At 43.7% G+C, this 27548-nt stretch overlaps 1 protein-coding gene across 2 annotated transcripts; it reads right to left on the reverse strand.

The window, feature by feature from the left end:
- On the reverse strand, positions 1-27548 carry gabrg2 (gamma-aminobutyric acid type A receptor subunit gamma2). 2 transcript variants are annotated; one of them, XM_084697823.1, is made up of 10 exons: positions 27433-27548; positions 22797-22939; positions 20767-20834; positions 17666-17886; positions 16968-17050; positions 15185-15322; positions 6738-6890; positions 4446-4651; positions 2693-2716; positions 1-279 (listed from the first exon to the last, which is right to left on the reverse strand). In XM_084697823.1, exons 1-10 carry the CDS (start codon positions 27546-27548, stop codon positions 1-3), a joined length of 1431 nt encoding a protein of 476 aa, XP_084553949.1. The 2 variants fall into 2 exon arrangements, with proteins under 2 accessions (XP_084553949.1, XP_084553948.1); XM_084697822.1 differs by having other exon boundaries at positions 1-282.

Here is a 27548-nt window from a genome sequence, read left to right on the forward strand (position 1 = left end):
CTAAAGATAGAGATAGGACACCCAGTATACCAGGTTGAAGAGACCGAACGCGGTGGGGAAGAAGATGCGTGCGTACGAGTCTATCTTGGCCACGCGGATGTGCAACCGCCCGTGTCGCCACGCCCCGGAACGGCAGTCCTCGAAACAGCAGAAGAAGCTGGTGCAGTCCTTGCCGTCCAGGCATTCGTAGCCGTACTCCTCGTCGCCCTCCTGCATGTGCGTGGCGTTGTTCATCTGGATGGCCGTGGCCGAGCGAGGACGGATGTCCACCGTCGGGGTCTGCTTTGGACAGAGAGAGAACAGTGATCCATCTCAGCCTACGACAGGGGACGTTCACTCACCCAGGGGGCCTAGTCTTGCTTTGGGGCTTTTTTTTTTCATTTTGGTTTGTCAGCAGGAAATTGTAATTTGCACCTTGGCTTGCCAGTGAAATGTCAAGAAGAAATAATACCCCAAACAAATAACGTGATTCTGTTATTTGAATTAGTGCAGCTTACAACAGACACTGGTCAGACTTCTCTCTCCATATTAGTACATTATCAGACTGAGGTATCAGGCATGAGAATGGTATGCAGCCTATTCAAATTCTCTGACCACATGGTTGAAAATGATGAATGAAGGAGATTTGAGGGACATATGTTCGGATGACTCAACTCTGTCTCACTCTGTTAAGTGTTTAAGCTAGGTATCCGTGTGAGTTGGTTAAACTTTGACCTAACTGATGTGGAATGACTCTCTGAAGTTCTTCCATTCTCATATCTGATATCTGAGCTTTATATACACACACCACATTCTTGATGCACATTACAGTGGTAAGTCCAGTTTCGGAGCAGCATTAGGAGTTAGTAGCTTCTTGTGCTTTCTTTAGCATTTCAACAATGCTAGTGCTGGGCAACCCATTTTCAACTCTGCTGCTTTGCGTCACAGAACGCACTAGGAGTATCCCGAAGGCCCTAGCTGAACATAATCTCTTTAATGTGAATTACACACATTTATGACATAATTTGAGATGCCATTATGGTTTATGACGCACCTATTGCATGCTTTAGGATGATACATTCTTTGACAGGCTCATGTTCCTACTCTTCCTGTTATTCTGAATGTCCCTTCCTAACCAGCACACCACTGGAGGGCACGGTTTTAAATTTAAAGCAACTTCTTTAAATAGGACAGTGACATCAGTAATGTCTTTTGCTCTGTCACTCAAAGGAGAGACAATTAATATTCAAATTGAGCGTTTTCATGGGCTTTTATCTCAGAAGGCCGTGCCACCTTTTCACAAATTGGAATTCCGGCTCTTTGAAAGATTAATTCTCCCTCTGCTAACTTTTGGGGGTGAAAGTTTGGCTGACCTAGCAGATTTCAACATAAACATTTAAAAAAGCACGTGAGGCTCATAGTGCAGTGCACTACACAAACTAAACGCCACTGTTGTTAGAGGATAAAAGACAAGATAACTGTAGTGTTTATCTCAATCATATCACACACAGATTCATCCTAACCATGAGGAATGATTGCTCAGAGCATGTGTTCCTAAACAAGCTGTAAACGCTGATTGAACACTAATTCATTCCCTGCAGCACAATTTTGCCCAGCACTAGTACACAAGGGTGCTTGTCATCCCTTTCAAAACGATACATAACCACATGTAAAAAGAAGGATTGGTTGGCTTTCACAATACAGTCCGATTGATTGACAGCAGCAAGAGGGATTAGCAAAGCAGGCCATGTGACTCTGTTCTCAGATTGCAGTGGAAGCGCGTGGCAGCTCAAGCAGAAGGAGCACACACAGATCCTGCTGCACAGCCGGGCTGGGGGGTTGGCATGACAACACAGTGGCAACGCAGCTTTAACCGGGTGAAAGTAGACAACCTCTCGACGTTTGGAAACACAGAGGATCCCATGGTGGATCCTGATGACCTCATCAAAACTACACTTAGCTTTCCATTTAGATCGTCATAGCAGTGTTTCCATAAATAGCACATGTATGTCACTAACCTAAAAGTAGATAGTCCAGTTGAAACTCAGTAAAAATGACCTTGCCAAATTTGGCATTCCACATGGATGCAGCGAGTTCTGTAGTTAGTTCTCCTAACTACAGCAGTAATATAACTCCTTTCTACCCCGTTGGATTGAGGGTAAAGATGACCACAACTAAATCTGCTGAGAGTAGTCATAAAGACGTTAATTAGACTTAAACACAAAGTTTGGTTGTCTATTTCAGTCTGTTAAGGCTCTGCTGACCCTATGGGAAGTGTCAGGTTGAAAAGCCCCACAAACACACAGGTAGAGGTTACAGTGACAGAGGAAGGGAGAAAAAGCCACCACTGTATTACTGGGTTTACAACAGCAGCAGTGAGACAGATAAAAGCAAAATAAAATGGAGGAGAAAAAAAAAATATATATATATATATATACTGTGGGCAGGTCTGTTCCTTTGCTCTGGACATGTGTGGGATGTTTATCTGAGAGCAGAAATTGCTATCGCTACACACAAGTACGTCTAGCTGCCTCCACACTATGCAGCCCTTGGATTTTTGATATGTGTGTGAAGAGATTCTGAGCTAAAAGTTTGGTTTGAGAAAAGGGGCAATCCAGAACAGGCAGTTAGCAGTGATGTGCGCTAGGCCGGAGAGGCAAAATGCAACAGACACATGCAGTCAACAGGTGAAACGCAGACACAGGCGATATACCTTTGAGGAAAAGAGCCGGAGGAGCTTTTGTCCAAACAGGACATGGAATTGAAAGAGAATAAACAACAAAAAAGGAGCACATGTAAAAGAAACAAACACACAAAGAGAATGTCAAAACAACAGCAGTGCTGCTGAACTGAAAGTGGCGAGAGAATATCATACTTTGACACACGCACATAGGAGGGATATGCATGGTGGGGATGCATCACATTCGACAATAGATTTATCAGACGGTAGTCTACGCGCTGTGCACAACATACATGATACAAACTTGAAATCCATTACTGAAAGGTAATTTTTATCCTAGACATGTTGTTGTTGGTCAATTAAAATACTGTACTAATGCAAGTCAAAGGGACTTTTTGCTAATGTGTTATGAAAACATTATCATAGTACATGATGTTGGCAACTTAAGGTCATTTGTGGCAGTAAAAAGAGAGTACAATTTAAATACATACTGTAGGACGATACACATATACTGTTAAGAAACAGGGAAAATATATAGAAAGATACATTTTTGACGACATATCTTTTTTTGTAGATAGTTTTTGTGAGACTTAAATTGTGTATTTCTTTTCATGATGTTGTTTATGAATCAATTAGTCCAAATGGAATGCTTTATAAGTTCCAGTATGCATACATTTACCAGAAAGATCATAAATAAGCAGTTGTGTTCATGCATAATACAAATCTCTGAACTCCATCACATCAAAATAGGGTGCTACTGTTTGGGGGACATTTTTTACTGGACAAACCTAAAAGAAATGAAAGGAGAATACTTTGTGAACTCTTAATGTAGATCAAAAGGACCTGCGTCAAGGCATCTGCATCTTGGCAGACCATGTAAATTGACCTCATCAGAACATTCCCTTCAAGATGGAAATTAGGCATTAGAGTCCCACAGTTATTCAGTAATCCTTCTTTGATTTACATCACAAAGCAAGTATAAAGTTATGGACTAGTGCAATTCCCATTTTAGTGAATAGTAGTAGCTACTTGTAATACTACTAGTAGTAATTGGGTCAGACTGTTTTTATTTACTTAAGATTGGGGGTGAGAAGTCAGTTTTATTGATTCAAGTTCAGTTTCCTAATGAACTTCATAGTTAGTAAGATAATCCTAGATCTTTGCATGTAGGGAAACCTTTGAACATCAAAAGCTAGAAGCTATTATGGTGAGGGGACTGTTGACCGCACAAGACATTCCCAGGTCATGTAAAAGGGTCTAAATACCAGCCATAACAGATGTGGTGTGGATTAAGCACAGCCTCGGGCCAACTGCATCTGCATGGCCGCCTAAAGAGTGTTCTGTTGTATTTGCCTCAGAGAAAATATCACCTCACCAAGCTGCCTGACAGCCTGCATTACGCTGGCTTATCATCGTGCAATACAATCAGTAAAAGGTGGAGCTTGGGTCAACACACATAGTGGGTCTTCTATGGGAGAGATATTGATGTAATGTATCTCTGCGGTCGAAGACAGATGTTGAGGCTGTTGAAAGTTGCTTCTCTAAAATTGGGTCAGAATGCTTTGGAGGAAAATATATTGCGCACGGCAGATCCAACATAAGAATTCTTCTTTAGTGCATATCTGTCAAAATGTGACATTGGGATATCAGAATGTTCTCTATGTAGGCACCATCATTATTTTCCCTAAGTTTCACAGCTTGTGTGCTTTTCCAGACAGTAAACGTAGTTAAAGACAGACTAGTGGTTTCTAGTCTAGGCCTGGTAGGTTCTGGAAAAGTCACTCACCGGGTTTTTCTTCTTCTTGTCCTTGTTTTTGCTGGGCTTCCTGTTGCTCACAAAGTAGTGCAGCGTGCCGTACTCTATCAGGGCGGCGAAGACAAAGATGAAACACACGGAGACAAAGAGATCCATGGCGGTTACGTAGGACACCTTCGGCAGGGACTTCCTGGCAATGGTACTGAGGGTGGTCATGGTCAGCACCGTGGTGATGCCTGTCAGTGACACAGAGGAAACAGATGGTCCCCAAAGTCACACGAGGTGGGGGCAAAGGTGACACCAGATGCAGTGAATATGTTCTCGTTTCGAATTCAAGGGACTTGATGCAGCGTAGGACTTTGAACAGCATTAGGGTGCAGGAGAATGTACTGGAAAGGGCAATGAATGTCCTTTGTTATTCGGTACTGTATGCACATACTGCTCTGTTCAGTACCTGCGTAACCTACTCCTAGTTTCATACAGATGTGGGAGGGAGCCAGCGAAAACCCCCAACAGTTCCCCTCTACGTAAACATATTCTTTCCTGTGATTATTCACCAAGAGGATTTTCAGACCGGCTGACCTGGATAAGAATGGAATTATAAACAGTACAGTACACAAATGGCTGAATAGTTTTACATTTAGATGAGAGCCACCGTCGCTCGCTCACCGCTTTTCAATACTAAATGTATTCTGACCGGGAGAAAACTTGGGGGAAACTTGGAAGGACGCTCCCTATGGTGAACAGCATATGTATAATCCATGAAGGGCACAATTTCTCACCTCATAGAAGGATGCCAAGGAAACAGGCCACGTCAGTCACAATAACGGATTCAATTCCATGAAGGCGCAGAGAGTGTTAAAGTGCTGGATTACACAAACCAGAGGCTTATGAAATACAGAGTCGGGTTAATTGCCAACACTCGACGCAATGTGACGTACGGTTTCCCCGCGAGGAACAGCGGCCAACTGTTGTGCGCTCGCCATTATCCAGTCTTGTCAATAGTCTACCCATCAACCATCTGCTGTGCTCTTTGTCACCATTGCAGAGGAAGAGGATAAGGCGGAGGCACATGGCCATGAAAACGTTTGTGGAAATGTACATTGACAGTGCTGACTGCAGCCAGCAAATAGATATAAAACCAACACATCTTATCAACGTGGGGGTCCTTGTAATAGATCTCGAGGGAGCTAATCACAATCATTTGTTTGTAATTTATTTGATTTTTTTCACTTGACATGAGAGTCATCTTCCTGGCCCCAGATTAATGTTGCAGTATTCCCAACAGGGGGTGGTTGGGGAGTGATTGTGATATTTTGCTGGATGGCGCTGAAGGATTAAGAATTATGTCACAGCCATTAATCCCCAGCAATGTCTACCTTTCAGCCATCTTCCATGAGGAAAGTAAAATATTAGAACATGTGTGCAGTTTGTTGCAGATCACAATGACTGCGACCATGTTCGGTCACATTTATAATGTCATGACGACATTTTGGCGCAGTACATAGACAAATGTGATGAGAGTAACTCTGGATATGTTAACACGGTTGCTTTACATTCAGCAGTGCTTGTAAGGTCAAGACTGAGATCATCCCAGGCTTTCAAAAAGCTGACTAAGGAACTGCGTTGTGATTGGACGAGAACATTATCTCCGGTGATCTTCCACTTTAGAGACCAAGCAGGGGTTAAAATGCCAACAAACTCCATTCAAATTGTCTCAACCACTTGCTTTTACCTGAAGCAAACCTGGCACCTGCAAAAAAAAAAGCCAAGCCGGCATCTTTCTTGCTGTGATATTTAATTGAACACTCATTAAGACATGCATAAAAGACATATGTGCTGGGATGGCCTCATAAAATGAAGACAGACTATGTTTTGAAGCAGCTGCACTCTCTGAGAGGAGAGAGGCTGGCCTGATTCACCACAGGTCTTATGTACTGTAGTGATGAGAGAGGGATTAATTAGGGGCAAGATTGCTAATGAACACCACTGTGATCCTGCAACGTATGTTTGGGTTTTGGCTGGGTTGGATGGGATTAGGGAAATGAATGCCTTGGCAGAACCCCCACTGATTAAATGTAAAACAGATAATAATAGTACCCATCATTATTTGTTCTCTGTTTGTGTGTATTTCTGCAAAAACATACCCATCATGTGTTTGCTCAAGGCAAACCCTTTACTTAACAGCCACAGACATGAGGCGCGTCGAAAAACAGCTGCAGAGCCTCATACATATTTACCATGACTTACAGGAAACCATGCAGAAAGGACGCCGTCTCAACCGCCACAGTCATTTGAGGTATTAAAGGGATGTTCCCTCACCTAAGGAAGTCCTAGCGGGCACGGCGTCCTTGTTGATCCAGAAGGAGACCCAGGAGAGGACAACAATGAGGGTGCAGGGGATGTAGGTCTGGATGGTGAAGTAGCCCATCCTCCTGCTCAGGTCAAAGAACACGGTCAGCACCACGTAGTCTCCTACCAGAGGGGAGAGACAAGCGCAGGGAAACATTAACCACGGTTAACGACGCAGTGCGGGTGAAGCCTCGATTCCCGAAGAGAGGCAAACTGTTAGGACAAATGTGCATTTGAAAGGCAAGCATATGGAACGATTAGAAACGTGTGGGGGGGGAAAAAAGATTAGTAAAAGACACAAAATACCAGGGCAAACACGCATTCGAAACGAGCGTTGCGTTTCAAACCCAAACGACGTCATCTGCCACCAAATACACATGCGTCGTGAGCAGTAATTGCTCCCTAATTTCACGGTGGACAAGGAAGACCGACTCGACCCTCCACATCAATCAAACACCTCTATCCACACCATCCTGTCGACAGTCCCCCAAAGCAGCTCCTCACCCTGCTGACCCAGCCAGATGGCGAGTGTTAGGAGGTGGATGATCCTCTGGCCAAGACCTGACACGTCTTCCCAGGTTCCCCTGGGTCTACCTCCGTTCAAACACATTGAAGTCTCCTTGCACAACGTCCAGACCACTACTAGTAAAACAAGAACACCACCTCTTTCCTATGGAACCTATATTTCTGGCCAGCCTGACGGATAGAAGTCTCTCTCTGCCTGCCTGATTTGTTCCTGTGGGCCTGTGGTGGTTTACAGAGTGTGCCACACTAGCATGCAGCGACCGTACAGCCAAAGCCCTGTTTCACACCATGTCAAGAGTAGCTGCGTTGAATCCCCCGACCACCACAGTTTGAGCCTGGTAGCCTGCAAGGTACACAGCTTGTGTGTACCTTCTCCATTCTGCCAATGTGAAGAACAGTTTAGCTGAGAGTGGAACAGCTGGGGTGTGTTCATGAAGTACTAAGCTATTGGGCAACCTGTTTGTTTACCTCGCAACAATTTGCTAAATGACTAAATGTAACAATTCCAAATTGTCCACCACTGGCGTGCGTTGTGTGCGTGTCTGCACACAGTTGGGATGTTGTCGAGATAGCAGGTCTGAGAGAGGGATCTCACGCTGATTCTCTGATCGCCTCACCACTAAGAGCATCCTGAAATAACAAACTCCGAGCGAGAGTGAACAACGTTCCTGTGTCTGCTCCGTTCTGCTGACGAGGCAGGCTGGCTCAGTAATAGGTGTAGGAGACACATTAAGTTCGCTTCTCAAGGGTCTGTGGTCGAATATTTGTTTTTATTAACATTACATTAGCCAAGACCTGAAACTTGCCCAGAGGCAGCTGAAAAAACAGCCAGTTAATACACTTATTTCAGCATGGTCAGCATGGCAATTGCTACATACCATTACCTCGTTCTATTAATGATGATGGGTTGTTGCCATAGGGCCTCGTATAGGCTGCAAGACACCTACGCTGCCTGTCTCTGTCAGTTTGTCTGTGAGAGTCATTACAGGGAACATTGCTCTCTAGATAGAGACCTCCCCAACACATACAAACGCGGACCCCCTTATTTCACCTCCTGGAGTAATGAGCTGTTTCAGCTTTAATAACGACTTGCAGTACAGCAGTAGACTGAGCTTTACTTTTTTCTTGTTGTCTGGCTACCCTGTTGACACATACCTGCTGACCAAAACAAGGTATTAGTCCTCATAATATACAACGTGTTCACAGGATAACCCTTAATTCCATATCATTCCAAACTTCAGTAGTTCAGTAGATAGATGCAGGTTCAATTCCACATTATTCTCAAGGACTAATACACAGAATAGATGTGATGCCATTGAGAAGCATAGAGCCACCTTAAAACCATGTTGTTCTCATTCGTCCCGAGTGAATTTGCAAATGCATTTCACAGCAATGAACCGCAACCAAAACGACCTTCAGAAACCGGCACTTCACACTCCCTCGATGGAAGCGGGAGTGCACAGCAGCCTGCTAGCTCCAGCAGCTCCCTGTGCATCTCTCTCCAGGCTGGAGGACATCAAAGGGTCCTGCGCCTGATGCCTGGTGCTTGGTTCCTCCTAATGAGAGCCCAGCATACGTAGGCCTCAAAGCTGCCTAGCTCTGCTGTGCTCTGCCAGGAGTTCTCATCTGTCAGCCCAGACAGATAATGGAACAAATGGCGTAGGTGTGAACACGCCTGGGCTCCTTTTATCTTTCCACCATGGGAATGAGCTCATGACTTGCTTCTCTACTGGGGGAGCGCTTGGGGGGTGGGTTACCATTTCTCTTGATATATTTATATATCTATTTCTCTTTGACAGAAAGTACAAAGCTCTCTGTCGTCAGAGAGAATATGAAAGGTGGTCAAATATGGGCTCTCCAGCTCAGGCTTAAGCTAAGCTTGAATGCAGTTGGGTTGTTAATGAAGCCTGTTTCCCAAGTATTTTTTCCGGTGATTTTTCTAATTTGTTTTCATGTTGCGCAGGTGTGTCTTGCTTTGATGTTTCTACAACAAGACATATGAGAGTGACTTGCCATTGCATGGCAAATACAGTACAGCGTGGAATGGGAAATATGCCGTGCAAACTAAAACTGAAAATTGAAGCCATTGTTTATGTTGAGATATTATTTCCAGTATTTTTATTAGTATTCCACATTTTCCGGGTGCAGGCAATTTAGTAAACACCTCACAGATGTAATCTCGTCTCTCTCTCCATAGAGTTCTGGAATGCAATAATAACTTGGTGGGGGAAGATCATTCATCAGAGCACACCATTGAGGCCTCAGAGACTGCCGAACCGAATTACACACATGAAACAGACTCATGTGCTCATTCCAACCCACCAAAACAAGATTACAGGAGTAAATAAGTCTTTCCATTTTTCCATTTTTAAATGAAAAAAGGAGGGTTTATAGGGTAGGGCTGGAACTGCTGAAACATCATTCCCGGGAATGTTGCTGCATATCGCCAAGGGCTGAGTTTGTCAAAGGGAATATGGTAATGGTGGTTTAGGCTGCTGACCAAGAGGAAAGCTCCACAGCACCTCTGGCAGAAGAAAAACGCCATCTCAGGCTCCGTAAATTGGTGTGATGGAGACAGGCGGGCTAGGATGTGGAGGCACATGCTGGCCATCCAATGGTCAGGGCGGATGTGCTGACAGGCTGACAGACCGGCTCTGCTCCGACCTGTCAGGGGTCATTTGTGACTCAGTCTAATGGTAGATTTCCAGTAACGGTTCTGGACAAGCTGGCATTCCCATTTTAAGGACATCCTTGGCAACAGTGACAATCATGGGGGCAATCAGAGTGTCCTGGTCACTCGAACCTATTACTCGGCTCGTCAACACCGATTGCATGTCCAGTCCATGTTTAATGCACCTCCTTATTTTGGTATCTTCCCTTATCCCTTTGAAGTGGTTTAGGAAAGACTCATATTTCCAGAGCAATCCGAGCACTGATGAACACACTCTAATCTTGGATGTGCCTGATATGAAAATAATCTGCAAATTCAAAAACGACAAGATCTAATTAGCGTAGGCAAACCGTAGACCTGCAGCTTCAGACATTTTCATGTTCTCTCGAGTTAGCGTGGAACAGAAGAGAGCCGGCCTGTTCAACTACACTGTGCAATCGTGTCGGAATACCACAAGCTACAACAGCTAGATAGATGCCGTAAACAGACAGGCAAGTAAGCAGTTAGACCGACAGGCAGGATGTGTTAATATACCACACTCTCACAATATTATCGCTGGGGATTGGCCCACACGTTCAGTGATGACAGGCAAGGCCTGTTCGATAAAGTAGCCTAGCCTCGCAGCACCCAAACCTTCCTGTAGCCACGCCAGAAATGAACCACTGTCACGCTCATGTCTATGTATAAATGGGCTTATTTCCATCTTGCGCTCAATGTATTCCTGTGTCCTAGTTTACGTCTCTGACACGATCCTGTGGCAGGGCTTCTGCAGCTGTAGTCGTTAGGATGACTCGGAGAATCGTAGGAGAGTTAGCGATGTTTTCTTTCTCTGAAAATAGACTTGCATACTCTTTACTCAAACCTAGGTGGGGATTCAAGGCCATAAAAGCGGGGACGATCACACCACCCTTTTTTTTCTTCTGTTCGTCTCCCTTACTCTTCTTTTCATTACATCTTTCCTTCATTTTCATTCATACTTTCTTGGTTTCTGTATTTCTCTTCCTTCCTTCCTCCCTTTCACGCACAAGGAGAGCTCCTAATATGCAGGTGGTAGTCAGCGGAGAGGAAAACAAGAGCCTATTTTCCCAGAGCAATCTCTTCTTCTTTTTCTTTTTTTACCGCTTATCAGTTTTGTCAGTGTCCAGGTGTTAATTACAGCCTTATTAGTCTGTCAGAGGAAGGATGTGGAAGGGTGGAGCGGGGGAGCGAGGGAGCGAGGGAGCTGAGGGGATTCTGGCTGACTCAGAGTTTTCCCTCCCACTCCTGACCATCTTTACCGTCGGCCCGGAGGAGAAGGAGGAGGGGACTAGAGAAGGACTCTGTTATTACAGGAGTATACTTGCATCAGGGCTAATTGGGGCACCGTAACCCTGTTCACTCATTTCTTCAAGAAGCTCACTTGACTGACAAATGGAGGGGAATTACTGACAACAGTGCAATGTCATACCTTCTGAATCACTGTTTTATACAGTAAATGGAGTCATCCACATTTTTATCCCACGAGGGGAGTCTTGTGGTTACTCAAACATTAGAAAATGTGTATGTCATATGTGTATTGTGTTTAATACGTTTTGTGATATTGTTTCATTGTTGTGAACAGAATCACTCTGTTCTTTCACCCAACAGTTCTTTATCAAGCCTGTACTGCTTTTATGACAGGTTGACAGAAAGACTTTGAGCCGGGCCCTCTTCTCAGTCACCCTGTGGGTCTGTCTCACGGTGCTTCCCTTAATGTGCTTTTGATTACTTCTATCAAACCTGCTCGCTGGCCCTTATCACAGTGCTGCAGGGGAAATCTCCCATTCCTTCCAGCTACATGGTCACAATATTGCCACGTCTTTCCCCTAAGTGGTTTCTCCAGGACAAACACCCTCGTTAGTATCACAGCTCCAAGAGACACACATCGAGGTTGCCAAAGCCTTTCATCTCTTCAATGGAAAAAAACGGCAAAGTGCCCTCGCAAAGATAAGTCAACATCCGCAACATCCACGAATCACTGGCCCACGTCATTCATCATCCCATTTGTTGGTCGTCTCACTCCTAAGGAACTGTCAAGAGATTAAAGAGCTGTGCGCTCAATGGAGCGTTTTTGTTTTGGGTTTTTTTGTGGGGGGGGGGATCGTCTCAGAGTAGCCGTGGTGGTGGTGATCTCGGATCGTGGGGCCTTCGCTCCGAGGGGCTCCAGAAGACAGAACAAGCACGTGCTCCAGCTCCCACTTTCTACGGGGACGTCAACGAATGCTTGTGACGCTCGCTCGCTGGCTGGGCCCAGTGCCTTTCCCCCACAAAGGCCGGCAGTATTCTCTCTGTCGACGAGTCATCTGCAGACCGAGGAGCTCCATAATGGGGAGAGGGACGCTGATGTGGCCCGGGGCTTTCTCGACTCTGACTGAATCACACAGACCAGAGCACACAGACAACAGGGCTGTGCGCCACAGCATCTAGAAGGTCACTCTAAGAATAACCCCTCACTACAAAAACCAAGACACGCCTATACACAAACACGCATACACATGCCTACACTGGCAAAGACCCAGGCGCAAACACACACACACACACACTTCCATATTCTCTACCGCGAGCTGTGATTCATCTTAAAGCGAGGGGATGGGGATTCTGGCAAATACAAATGTGGCAAACGCCAATGATTCCTCTTACGGTTGAGAGGATAGTCTGTGCTCCTCTAGATTATTCTTTATTAAATCATTAATAACGCTGATGTGCTCAGATGGAGGGTCATGAAATTGGGGAGGTCCTTCAAAAATGAACCTGGCCGCTCATAAAACTCTTGCTGTATATGACCAGGAAACCAAAGTGTATTGTGTTTTTCCACTCTCTCTCTCTCTCTCTCTCTCTCTCTCTCTCTCTCTCTCTCTCTCTCTCTCTCTCTCATGTCTCTCTCTTTCCGTTATCTCCGAGCACCCAGATGGGAGCACAGCGCTTGGCTCCGTACTGTACGTCCAGCCTAACCCCGTCACAAAGGGGTTGACTTGCATTCATGTAACCCAAGGACAAAGGACCAACGTCTCCTGACCTGTGTGTGACTGACTCGCCTGTTTCCCTCCCCTTTTTCCCCTTTTCTTTGTTTCCTTTCCCCTGGCTTGTCCTTGTCAGGCTGCTTGGATGTGATCAGCAGGGAGTCAGGGCTGGACCAGGACTCTCAGAGGGACACGAGGCCTGTTCAGGTAGGCTCTGGCAGAAGCTCTCGAAGGACCCTGATGTGAAGTGACATAGTGAGAAACTAATCTTGTTCACGTTGCAGAGGAGGAACATCCAATACAAGCAGACGTGCGCTCTCTGCAAAAAGCGACGTTACAGCGACAGAACAGATGGTGCAGCATCATTCTTTCACTCCATTTTTTTTCTTCTTTCAGTCACTATTCATCGGCCCAATTCAGTCCAATTTAGAAGAGATCACAAAGTGAACCGGTGTAATACAGAGTACATTTAAATAGAATATGTCAGGACCCGCTAAGTACAGCATGCAGGCTAACCATTCCAAGTCAGGATCCTCAGAAGTTTTTCCGCACGTAATACACAGCCACGTAGAATGCCAAGTTGTAGCAGTCCAAAGACAAAAGAGAAGCATCACTTGCTTAGTTTTTTTTGTTTCTGTGACACCACACTGTAGTCCAGTCCCGTTTCCTATCTTTCTGTGGAGGGTTATTGCTGTTCTGTGTGTAATGTTGTTCAATCTTACCCCGGTTGGGCTCCACTAACTTCAAATCTGTGCTAACCATTGGGATCTGAGGCTAGTGTGTGAGCAGTAATAACCAAACAGATGTTGGAGCAGTGGTGCGTGCAAGAGCGATCCAGCTCTAGTTTGTTAACTGGCTACCAAAATAAACAGTGTCATGCTGTCAGTATTTGAACTCAAGCAAGAAAACCACATGTAAAAAAAATGGCAAATCAAAGACTCTTTTTGTATGACTGGATGCCTTAAGTGACATGACACAGGGTTAGAATGCCAGCTGTGAAGAACCTCCACCTCAAAGATTTCAGGCCAGCTTAGTGTGTTCAAACGCTACCATGAAATAGCTCTACTCTGATGTGGAGAAAAATAAAAGAATATTGGCTTAAATCTGTTCTGCTTTAAAGATGTCCTGTATATATCTTATCAACATGCATGGAGGGGTGTTAAATAAAATCAATTTATCATAGTAAGCTCCAGCAGTGTGAAATTATACCAAGGTAAAAAAAAAAGAAGAAAAAACTTGTTTTTGAATAGGTATTTATGGGGGAATTTTTACATTGCAATGTGAATAATGCTTTTCTTTGCAAAATAGTGTTGCGTTAAAATAATGTTTTTGTGAAATAATTACAGGTAATACATTAATTGACCCACTACAGAATGTCTCCTAGAATTACCTCTGTTTCTTTTCACTGGATGAATCTGCTAAGTGGCTGGGATTTATCCCAGATCTTTTCTCTTCAATCAATATCTGTTTAACTGAGTAATGAAAATGAATCGGATATCTCTATAAATCTATTAAATGTTCTCCTTCTCTTTTCTGTAGCCAAAGAGAACATTGCCATATTAATGATGATGGTAAAGTTGAGTGTTTTCTCTAATAAGCACTTATCCACTGACGCTGTCAATTCAAATACAGTACTAACATACTAAATGTTTAATATATTTTAAAAACCATGAAGTAAGATTTATGGCACAACCTTTTCATTTTCAAGGATTCATTTTGTTTTGATTGAATATTTTTACCACACACCTGGCAAAGGCAACATCTTAGATGAAACTGTATCTTATTTTGGCAACAAAAAAAAACTTACTGACAAACCCCCCAAAAAACAAAACAAACATATATTCCTCTTCACAAGGCGTTTTCATGCCACCACACATTTACACAACTCCAGACACAGTTGATGTTGAATGTTCAACAGTGTTAAACAAGCAGTTTCATAAGGAGCTTAGTTCCTCCCCTGAATTACTCATTGGTACTGTGGACACCATACAGTACTGTAATGCATCTGTATTGTGTTTCTGCAATTGATTTGCCACAATTATTTAAATTCACCAGGGTGCATAAAAAAGAGACTACAATGACACATCATTGAATTTCTATATATCAATATAATGTGGTATTACAATACACATTATACTTGGGATAAAACCACAGCGGACTAATCAAACATGCAGTTAACAGGCCGGAGGAGGTGGTGCATCAAAAAAGCCTTTTTGATGAGCGAACGAGCGGAGCAAGCCTACCTGACACAGTCCTCACGACCTCAGATGTGTTCCTCAGGCCGACAAAGGAGAACTGGTAGAGCCTCCAGGAGCGGATGTCCCCGACCTCCACAGAGCTCCTCTTCCACTTGTAGATGATCTCCTCCTTGGGATAGCCGTCTGCAGAGGGAGAGGGTCACAGGTGGAGATCAGATCGAGAAGGGGATGGAGGACGAGTCCAAACTCGGAGAGAGTTTTCTTTTGGTCAACCGTTTGGCTCTCACACTAAATCTGCTGGGAATGTCCTGAAACATCTGTACGTTGCTCCCATTTGTTGGCTTCAATCCACTATGCATCCAGTGTTCGAATGACGACTATCTACAAAGTATCTATGCTGTTCTTCCAAAAATACCCTTCCGTTTTGAAGCCTTATGATAATAAGGTGTCGTACAGGTGATGTGTCATATTTTGTACTTCATTATCACTCAAATGGCAATGGATTAGGGCAAGTGAAGTTTTAGTGGACTGGAATATGCAGGGAGATCAGAAGCTTGATATAATGGTAATAATGAACAACACTGAGTCCAGTCTCTCTTGATTTGTGTCCAGAGAAGAGCTCAGCTGTGCACGGGTGTTAAGTGGAGGGTCTGATGTGCTTGAACTTTCCTCAACACTGTCCACTGTAACTTGAATATTATTTTTAATTGAATATAATTGAGACATTTGGCAAATCCAAACTGCCTGAAGCACATTGGGTGGAAAGTTCTTGTCTTTATATATTGTACACATTAAGGCCAGCTGTTTCTCATGCTGGTTATGATATCAGAAAACATAGTTGATTCAGATATCCGGTGTCATAGGGAAATGTTGGTAGTCTTGCATTTCAAATAGATTTCAGACCTAGCATCTGCTAGTTTTGTGCTGCTATTAGATCTAGGGCATGTGAGCTCAGTTTTTTAATTAGAAGTGTTAAGTGTCACAGAACCAGTCAGATTCCAGTTACGTAGAAAATCCTCATTAAGGATGTTCAAATATAGTCATTTTTCTTTACTGACAAGATACATTTATTTGGCCTTTGGCTTGTTTTCTCACACTCATACTCGCAATGGATTAAATGTTAGATTTTGTGAATCTGACTGTTATCAGACAGATAGATTCAATGAATGGACATTGCATTTGTAGATTTTGCAACCATTGCAAAATAATTGCTCGGAAATGCTCTGCATGTGCTGAGAAATCTGCCACGTCATCTGCTCCTACTTTGGGAAGCTCAAGCACATCAACTGGTTTCCGAGCACTGGAAGCATCTGCGGCTTTCATCAATACTAAATGTGTTAATTTTTTGGGGTTCCTTCTGTTTTAGACCTTTAGAAACCTCTTTCTTTCTTTTATTGTTTCTCAGGAGCTATTTAGGAACTTTTCTTTGGAGATTATACCATGATACATCTGTGAGCTCTCTGGTAGCATTCATTAGCATAAAGCTCTCCCCTATTGGCCTATTGATTTCTCTGGCTGTGGTCTGTTCTGTGGGTCGCTTGAGAAAAAAAGAAGCATTATGTTATTCTAATTGTCGTTGTGCCTGTTGAAATTAGGACTGGAGGAGAAGCAGAGGGGACGGCATGCATGCTTTGCACGCTGTCTTTATTGCCATGAGGTGCTTGTTCTCGATGGAAGCAGTGATGGCGGAGCAAAGAGCGAAATCGGCGTCTGTGTGTGTGTGCGCGTGTGTGAGCGTGTGTAGGTGTGAAAGCATGCGGTTGTGTGAGAGTGTGACAGACAGAATGATGGAGACGGTGGGGTAGGGAGAGCATATGGCTAGACTTACAGCTTGAAAACTCCAGGGGACAGGAGTGCTCATCCATTGGAAAGTTGTTCAGTTTAAGCTGGCACTCGGCATCAATAGTCAACCTGCAGAAAGAAAACCAACCCCCCCCCGTTTACATCTACTGTGCTCGTCACCGCGAATCAAAACCCGTGTGGCTTCATTTTCAGTGGTCTTATCTGAACCGTTCAGTGGATTTAAAGTCAAAGTCATTAAACATCCTTAATTAACGGCAAACGGAGTACAATAACATTACCCATCCATGCTCTTCCTATTGTCATGTGTCGTTCCATTTAGCATCGCAGTGCCGCAATTAGCCCTGGGTTTGGTTGGAGTTTCTCATTGGATTAATGAAGTGTAGCAGCATTCTGGGAGAACATCAATCACTGTTTGATTGAGTCCAGCAGAGTTCAACCTCTCATTAGACAAGACGAGCAAGAGCTAACTAGTGCTCATCCTGGATGTCCCGCTGTGGTGGAGACCACCATGTCATCCAGCCTGACTAAAACTCCTAACCAAGGGGAAAAGAAAGGCTAATTGACAAGCTAGACCCAAAGGCATTTCTTAAGTGAGGTCAGGTCAGGACACATTTACAGAATCTGATATGTATCAGTATCTTATCACCATTGAACGTCCTCGTTCAATAACCGGTCAACCGAGTCGTTCAACGAGTCGTTCACCCTTTTCCTCGCTGGCCTCACCTCAGTGTGTATAATATCCGTCCATCGTTCCAGATGCGAAGCATGCGGTTGGGTGTGGTGATCCAGTGGGCGTCTGCTTTCTTGGAATTGCGGAAGAACGTGTCTGGGATCCAGATCTTGCCCACCATGTTGCTGTTGAGGCGCAGCACCTTCATGGTGCTGTTGAACTTCAACCTTCTGTCATACCAGGTCTGCGCAAAGAAGATGTCAATGGTGTACTCCTGCAGAAAGAGAGAAAAGGCTTTGTGTTAACAACGTGATCAACGTCGATCACGTGATTTCGCCGAAAGGTGGGCCCAGATCTGAAGCCGTGTTACCAAAGCGACAGTGTTCTGACAGAGCGGTAAAGGTTTTCCAAGTCTGGAAAGCATACGTTCAAACTCAGGCAGGGGACGTCCATGTGCTATGCTAATCTCGCCAGTCGCTTCCGACATGCATGGAAATCTAACGACGCGAAACACTAACACAGAGTAGCCTTAATCAAATTGTAGTGCCCTGAGACCGTTGAAACTGAAAAGCTTGTGCATCAGAGCCATGAATATAAATCACTCTGGAGGTTTTATAGAAACTCTTTGTTCGGAGTGCAGTTTTATTGCTATGATGAAACAAAATGCTGGGTATGTTGGCAAGGCACTTCCTCAAAGCAAAGTGGACGTGTCCCAGGCTGTGAATCCATGAAATAGCCCAGTGGAACTTGACAATATTGAGGCCCTCAACCTGAAAATGGTGTGTAGCAAAAGCATTATCTGACCTCTTAACCTCACACGTTGGGGCCTCATCATCACTCTTAACAAAAGCCCACTATCCACTACTACTGATCTGACAGACAGGATGAGGAATACCCAGGTGAAGGAAGGCCTATGCAGGAGAGGACTTTGAGGAGAGAGGGACCACTGCGATCCAAAGAGAGGCTGGGTTGCAGTATGGAGGAGTTCGAAAAAGAAAGGAGAGACAGATGGCGAAGAGCGAGAAACAGACAGAACGAACCAAAACGGGAAGAGAGACATCGAAAGAAAGACAGATGAGTAGGACATCAAAAGAAGTGAGGTGTTTTGTGATTTGAGCTTGACTTTATTTATTTTGTTCAGCTTTCCGGAGCCACGAGACCCTGAGGTTGATTGTGAAGTAAGGGAAGAGAGAAATCTGGGGATTTGTGTGTGAGAGGGCACTGAGGCATTAACTTTTCCACAAAGCATAGCCCTACAATGAAGCCCAAATCCGTACCTAAGAGTCATAAGCGAGATAAAACAACAACACTGCCATCCAGCTCATTTATGCCAATTCAACGGGCACGTTTCCCTTGGGCAGCCAAACAAATTAGCACCCATGACTTTTCCTCTCAGGGAGCCTTACCAAATCAAATGTCCAATTCAACTCGTGTACCTCTTTAATCTTTCTTTTTCTCTCTGTTCTTTTCACAGAAAGCTTGTAAATGAAGTTTACCTTACTTTACCGATACTGACCTGAATGGTTAAATAGTCATATCATTGCAGCACCTTCAGAAACACTTTACTATGAATATGTAATGTGTCTTTAATAGTGACTTTTAATGACTTCATGTTATTATGTACTGTTTTACAGTGCATCTTTTAGCATAACTTTATGTGAACTATACAACAGTATAGTAAGAGAGCTGTCCATGTCTAAGATCTTAAAGCAAACGTATGATACTATGATCATGAAAGTTAGAATATGAATACTAGACTGGACTAGATCACTATTAACAACAGTGTTTACTTTGCCCCCATATCACTAGTTCATTCCCATAATCCTCTTGTCTGACACCCTTCGTCAGCGATGCTAGTTCAGGCAGGGCAATCGGGCAGGGCGTGTCATCCGTTCATTACCACACCTGTGTTAGCAGCAAAAGCCCATTGGGCCACGTCCGATAAGACGGCATTAAAAGGCTGCGCGGATACGCACACTCACCCCGGTTGTTGTATGATCAGTGCTGCTGCCGCCCTCCACCATCCCCTTCTCCCCCTGGCTGTCTGTATGTTCTATCCATCAGGGGGATTATATCTCTATTGCTCCCTGCCTCATATGTCATGTATGTATGTGCGCAACGAGGAGGCAGGGAGGGCTTCCCTTAGATCATCCATTCCGCCAAAGTCAAACCTATTTTCCATGTCATGGTTATCCATAAATGCTCAAATCTAATACGTGATTGTCTTGACTGAACTACACAACAGACATGTACTGTGATTTATCTTAAAATTAAAATAACACAATACTTTATACACAGCACTGATTCCATTTGAATGAAAACAATCAATAAACCCCTACACATTCACACAAACAAACAGGCATGCACACACACACACACACACACACACACGTAAATACAGATCAGTGCTGGTTGCCATGGAAGCCCAAGGTAATTATTCCCAAGCAGATCAAAATACTGACTCTCTCTTCCCCCCGTTATGACAGACACAGAGTTGATACTTTGACTCTCTGTGCTCTGGTGTCTTCCCATGATGGAGATGCAGATTGTTGGACTGAATTACCATGGCATTGGAACCTCAGCAGGGATTTTAGCAGTAGTACAATGGGGCACAGTGGCTGCAGGCTCTCTAAGCAATGCAGTCCACTAATCTCACTCTACCCATCCTGTCCTATTTTTACAGCCTGTACAGCTTAACTCCTGTACTCTGTCTACAAATAGAAACAACCATCTTCGAATGGCTTATTCAGTCTGTATAGTCCTTGATTGCATCACAGTACAATCTGGAAGCTTGTCCAACAACAGAAGCCATGGAAATACAGCAAAAAGCATGATTTAGCCTTTAATGACACTAAAGATTGAATATTCTTTTTGAAAATGGTTCGATTTACTCAAAAATTGAGTCTTTGGGAGAGCTAATGTGATTATGTCATGCATTGCATCAAATCATTTATCAATAATGCACATGTCATTTGTAATGAAGCTGATCATTCACTCTATGTAGTAGTGTTTCACACCATTAGACTTTAAATGTCTGGAAGAAAATATTCTGACAGTCGGGTGACTGATGATAACAAAGGAAAAGTTCATTTGTTTCAACTTGTTGCAACTGGAGAAATGAAATAAGGATTGTGATGGACAATATGATACTTACCATGTTGATGGCATTTACAGGCCCAATGCTGTTCACAAACATGTCTGTGTGGATCACTGTTGGTTTGACTGGAGAAAAAAAGATAAAAACATAACAGTGTCATGACACATGTTTGGTGTGGTATAACCAAATGAACTTTTAATTGAACTGTAATTCACGTGAACCATGACATTCAAACTCATTTGTTGGCATATTCGTTCATCACATAATGCCTATTACTGTGAGTCATGTTCACTAATCCAATTGAAGTTGGAGTCAAATGCGATTCCGGACTTCAGTTGTTTTTGGATAGCCTTTTGCTAATTAGTCATGTGGTGTAGCCAGAGGTCTTTCTGAGAGCAAGAAAACTTGATAACAGTCAGGTAATAAAAAATAAATCCCCTCAGACTGAAGATACTTGAGCATGGAGCAAAAGGGCTCCTGGGAAAACATAGTCTAGCCATCTATTCATGTCCCACACTAGGCCAGTCCTCTTGAGCAGCCCTGTGATGATGGGGGTGGAAGTCAGGAGAAATATGGCCTGGAAGGTAGACAGCTTGGTGTCAGAGGGAGAACGCAACACTCTGTCACGTCCTTTCAGTCACGCGAGTTCAGTGTCAAAGTCCAGAGTTCGGTGTGGTTCTGGGCTGTGTGCTGTATGTGTTTCAGTGTGCTTTTAAGACAGGTTGGGACCTCAAAGAGATGATCCGGTCTCTGTCTATGCAGGATGTCAAGGGTGAATGGGTTTACATCCTCTTTGCATGTCATTGCAAAGAGATACACAACAGTCCAACTGGCTTATGCTTGATCTCTCATCACAAAACTCTCTCAATTTCCTGGAGAAGATCATATGACACAGCATTAAATGCATAAACTATATGAGTCCATGAATAATATATCCTAAAGCATAGCCAAAATGATAATACATAAAACACATAAAATATAAAAATGTGTGACACATCACCAAATCCCAACACATTACCATTTTTTTATTCAAACTTGGCATTCCAAAAATAGCTACTTCGAGCGAGGCTATTTCTATAATGCCAGATGGTAAAATATTTTTTTAATAAAACAAAATACATTAATAAAACGTTTCAAACAAGCACACCACTCCCTTTTACCTACATGACAACAGAACAAATACGCAGCCTTGGTTTTTGTGTTTCCATAAATCAAAGAAAGGCAATGTCTTTCCCTTGTGAGTGCTCCCTCACTTACTCTAGACTGCAGCTGCATTAAAGTTGAATGAGCAGCACAACGGACTTCAAATGAAATGTGTCGAAATATCTGTGCTAAAACCTACTTTCAGTACTTGGAGGAAAACTTCCCAGTTTCAATCACTACTAGTTAGTTGCTACACCCAGCTAAATGTAGCCTTGTCGTATGTATGTGACTTGGCAACCACTGGGAAGACGACAAGGGTGCAACATCATGGCTTGTTTTTTGGTCAGAAGAAGGCAGCTCTTCTAAGTGCTAAGGTAAAGAGAGACACACTGAGTCCTACCCCCCCCCCCAAAGAACCGAACCTGAACCATTCCAAGTCCAATCTGATCTGAGACCAATATCAATATGGCAACTTGATCCTCGTCTCCTCTGCAGATCTACAGCCCTGGTGGTAGATCTACCAGCTTTCCCGGCTCCTACTGTCATCATGACGGTGGGTGCCCAGCCCAGCTGCCAGTCAATGTGAAGAGAGGAAGCTGCTCTGCTAGCTGTATACTTGGCTCACAGCAGCACCCTGACGGACAGGGCAAATAGACCCATGATGGATTACCAGCCTAGTCCAGGTTTCATTGCCGTTCCCACAGTACTACTGTTACTGCCCGGCTAAAACAATGGCAAGATGCAGTTTCTGTTGGCCCTACACATCTATGAGGCAAGCTCGTTTCAGTATTCCAGTCTGAACGGCCTGTTTGAAATGACGGTGTTCGGTGGTGAGCCTGTTTCGCATTTTGACGTCGATCGCGAAGACGTTGTGACGAGATCGACGGCTTGGTGTGCGTGCGAGCAGCAGAAGGCCAATGGCTGAGAGTTGGGGTGACACCTACCGCCTATGTCTGGTCGCAGTTTGTTGTCGTAGCCGTCCAGTAGGCTGTTTAGGATGTGGGTGACGTCACTCTCGTACACTTTGGGAGTCAACACCCACGTTTTGTTCGCCACCTCGTCGTCATCGTTTTCGGTTTGGAAGGAGCTGTGGGAAAGAGATGTAAAAACAAACTGAGGACATTTGAACCACCTGAGCCTGACTTTGCAGATCACAAATATAGAACATAAGGAGTAAATACATACAGCCCATTCTAGGTAAACCAAGTGACACATTTGGCTCCATTCTTAATGCATGTTGCCTGCTGTTAGAAATCAAAGAGACAGGGAGAAACTTAATAAAGGGCAGACCTCCAGCTGAGAGGGACCGATTTCTACGCGAAGCGCTGAACAGAGATGACATTTGGGACATTATCACTGTCTAACACCGGGGCAACAACTAGCAAAGAGGATTTACCCTCTTAGACCCGGGTTGTGAAAATAACGTTGGGTTCGACCATTATGATATGCCAATGAGGAGATCATAACGGCAAGTCGAGGTAGACCTGGTCTGTAATGTATTTTGGGGAACTGGGTCTCCATGAACTGTCTGACAGTACCTAAGGGAAATGTTTAAACACATTAGGAGCATCTTACAGCGAAATATATCTTTAAAACAACTCCAAAGCAATAAAAGTCAATAATACTCTAATATCAAATTATATATATTCCTGCAATGGGACTAGGAGGCAGGACTCCTCAGTAGTGGGGCATTTCTGTATGTGGGGATCTTTATGTGAAAAGGGCTGGTGGCCCCAAAACAAACCATGTGAGGATATAAACAATATCAGAGCATATTCCGTGTCAACAATGTTATGAAAGGCCAGAGGAAATAGAATTCTGCATGAATGACTGTGTCTCAACTCACACGCTCCCTGTTTGGGAGCCTGCAGAGTTCAGTAACCATGGAACCAGAAAACATGGATAAAAGCGCAACCTTGAGAGGAGCCAGCTATTGGAACCATCTTTTCAACAGAGATAGAATGAAAGACAGAGGGGAGAGAGAGAGAGAGAGAGAGAGAGAGAGAGAGAGAGAGAGAGAGAGAGAGAGAGAGAGAGAGAGAGAGAGAGAGAGAGAGAGAGAGAGAGAGAGAGAGAGAGAAAGAGAGAGAGAGACAGAGAGAGAGAGAGAGAGAGAGAGAGACAGAGAGACAGAGAGAGAGAGACAGAGAGAGAGAGAGAGAGAGAGAGTATACAAATTGAGTGGGTAAAGAGAGAAATATATGTCTATGGTGCAAAAACAAAAGACAACAGCCTGTGCCTTCCTAATGGGTTTTCCATGCACTTAGGTATGGTGCAGGACACTGTGTTTTGACCATCCCTTTTCCTCAGGCTGTGCAGTAAGTGCTCTAGGCTGCAATGCTTCACATTACCACCCACCCCCACATTAAAACTTTAGCATACAATTCAGGTGGATCTCTTTAGAATCTCTACGTTGCCTTGAAACAGTATGTATGGACCCTCTGGTGTAGTCTACCAATTGGAGAACCTATAAAGGGTGTTGCATTCAGGGTGCTTCTTCTCCCAGGACTGCACATGTTTTTTTCTGTGTGGATACATTCTCTTATCCCTTGTGTTATCTTCGGGTCATTGTGACCCTTCAGTCGTTGTGACCCCCCTACGTGTTGCGACAACTTTACCTCATACAAAAATAAAGTGAAGCATTTCCTCAACTATCTGGCGGTCTCACACCCCCCACAGCGCGAAGGTTAAAAGAAAATCCTTTTTTTTTGGTTTTGTATTGGGTAAAGTTGTTGCAGCACAACGATGGGGTCATTGTGACCTGAAGGCAGCACAAGTGTGAAGGGAAATATGGAGCTGACCTAGCTGAGGTTTCAGCTGCTGATTGAGTCTGAGTAGTGCCTGTGGAGAGAGTCCATGCTGGAGTCTGATGCTGGAGAGCACTGAAGGGCAGGAGCACGGTCACGTCTCCATTGAGGAGATACTCCAACTGGAAGGTCTCACGAGACCACAAGTGGATCGGACCAATTTTCGACATCTGTCTCTCACGCTGTACATTTGTATTATGTATCAATGGCTCTGTCGTTTAAACCGTCACCGTGAACCTTGTACACAGTGTTTAGTTAGTCTTCTCAATCCGGCTCAAAACGATGACCATACCGTTTTATATATTCCCCGAACGTGTTCTTATCTGAGGATAATGACGGTGGAGATGTGATTGATTGTGTTCTTCCAGTAATCATGTCACGTTCCCATGAGCTATCCTTTCCCTGTGTTTGCAGTTCTGGCAAATGAAAACCCAGTCCTCCAACATCCCCTTTCCTACTCCTACATATGCAGGGCCCTTGTAATACAAATATAAACACATGTCACAAGGCATTCATATGGACAATCCCAACACCCGGGGAATGTTCATGGGTGTTTGTGCGAATGACGGGCCTCATACCTTTCACCTGTTACCATAGAAATAAGACTAAACTCCACTGGAAATGGCCTCACTGTTTGAGAGAGAGAGATAGCGCAGGGTCGCTGACGTTTTGTGAAATGGCTGCCTCCTTCTCCACGTCACTAAGCCTCAGACTGAACGATTAGTGATAGATCACCTGACCTGTGTTGGTGTGTGTCCTTAATTAGTCCATTCTTGTTAGCAGCTGAAGAAACAGCTCTATTTAGGAAGTGTTGAGGCTTAAGGTGTTAAATAGGATCTGGCCTGATAGAACCAGATCTAAAAATAATGTACCATTCTGCCAATGGTTAACAAGCACCGACAGCTAATTTGCAAAATGCGGGATAATATATAATGGAAACATACCTGTAACTGGTGAGGAAGTGAACTAATACTCGACACAGCAACAAAGCTGTTTACTTCATCTGAGGTCTTTAGGCAAGGCAATGGGAGTCTGATCTTATGTATCCACAGTTCACCTGAACATGATGGTGAGCTGGCCTTAAAAAAATTGTCTTGCTGTTTGAGTATAGGAAACTCTTGAGGCCCTTCTATAGCCAGTGAATCTGTCAGGATTAACATGTTACCTACAGGCTAACACAGGCATAGCTATACTGAGATATCTGATAGCATGTATCTTATGCCCCGTGGACGTGGAATGTAATATCATGATGTATGCCTGTCCCTGAGGTCCAACTTCAGGATTATTGTAAAACGAACTCGGGGGTCCATGTAACATGCCTTATCAGGCCTATTCATTTAGCCCTGTCCCAGTGGTAGTCCTCTCCCAGAACTAGGAATGTCTTTGATACCTTTAGGTCATAAACATGACAATATGACAATTACTCAGGAGGAAAACATTCCCAGCTGTCATTGTGTAAATAATGAATGTTGGCTTGTTTTATTAAAATGGCCATAGTCTAACAGGAGATTGACCAGACACACAATCTGAGACATAGGTTTTAGAAACACCGCACATATTCTCAGAACAACTCTTAACAAACAAGCTGTACGCAGCTATGAAGACTGACACTTGTGTGAATGCAGCAGCAAAGTACCATGCAGATATTTCAATGTAGGCCAGAACACTCCTTGGCCGTGTTCTATACGATGCTGATTGAATGAAGTCTGATTTATCAGCCTCCATTTTTCACCCTTAGGCAGCACAAGACGGAAGCGATGGGAGCCCTTAAACCATCCGCTTCCTTCTCAAGTATTCATATTTTCTTGGTGCAATGGCTGCCTTTTCGTGACAAGCGTATTATTGAAAATGTTCTCTCCACAAATTTGAGTAGCTAGAAAATCTAGCATCGGTTTGATTAGCTCAAACGATGTAAATGATTCACCATGGGCATTCTTGAGAACGTGTCCATGTGTTACCTTATTGTGTGTTTTTTTTTGTGACAATTGAATTGTTTCTGTGTGACTACATTTCGGTGTCTGCCATTTTGAAACATTGTGCTTCACATTGGCTATCGGGATGAAAATGTGTTAAACCAACTATAATGGGTTTCAGGATGGCTAAATAAAGATAAACCTTTATCGTTTCAATTCTACATGATGTAGTCCTACACCAACATCCAACACTCGCAAACCGTTAGGTAGCCTAAGAGGCTTTGTGTCTAAGAAAAGCCTTCGCTTGTCGAATAACGCATGCACATAGTAAACATCATCACAAAACCCGTATGGGCTTCAGCTACCACAAACACACATTTAATTGAAACAAGACGACATTTAAATTCCGTTTTCCAGCCATGTAATTAGCTATGCTATAACCTAACCATTAGCCATCTGAACGTCATCTTTAGCTGCAAGGGATCCACTGCTTTCTGTGATACTCTTACAAAATATAAATAAAAAGAGATATGTGGAGTCCTAATCAACAAACAGACTTGGAGATTAAGACAGCATCACATATTCAACCTGTCAACTGATAGATGTGTGAAATGCATTCCATTACACGTAGCCAAATCGAGACTCGGTTCTGTTACGCGCCAACCCTACAAGCAGATTTATTTTAACTCAAAGACTAGCGAGTACAAACAGGACAATTATTATTATAAAAAATTGTACCTATATGTAGAAATATATTTAGAAAATTGCATGTTTTCTTTGAAATAGCAAGTGTGCCAAAACACTGGATTTTGGCAATGTAGTGTCGGGAATAAAATATATCTTGAACAATTTCCACTTACCTTGTAGGGAGATTGGCGAGTAAAATCACCCAAAGAAAGAGTTTAACAGGGAACGAAGGCTTCGCCATCACTGTCGAGCATATATATGCTAAATTTAGAGAAGCAGTGATCACCAT

Source organism: Hypomesus nipponensis, chromosome 5, assembly GCF_054491055.1.
Source record: "Hypomesus nipponensis isolate SF chromosome 5, ASM5449105v1, whole genome shotgun sequence".
NCBI lineage: Eukaryota > Metazoa > Chordata > Actinopteri > Osmeriformes > Osmeridae > Hypomesus > Hypomesus nipponensis.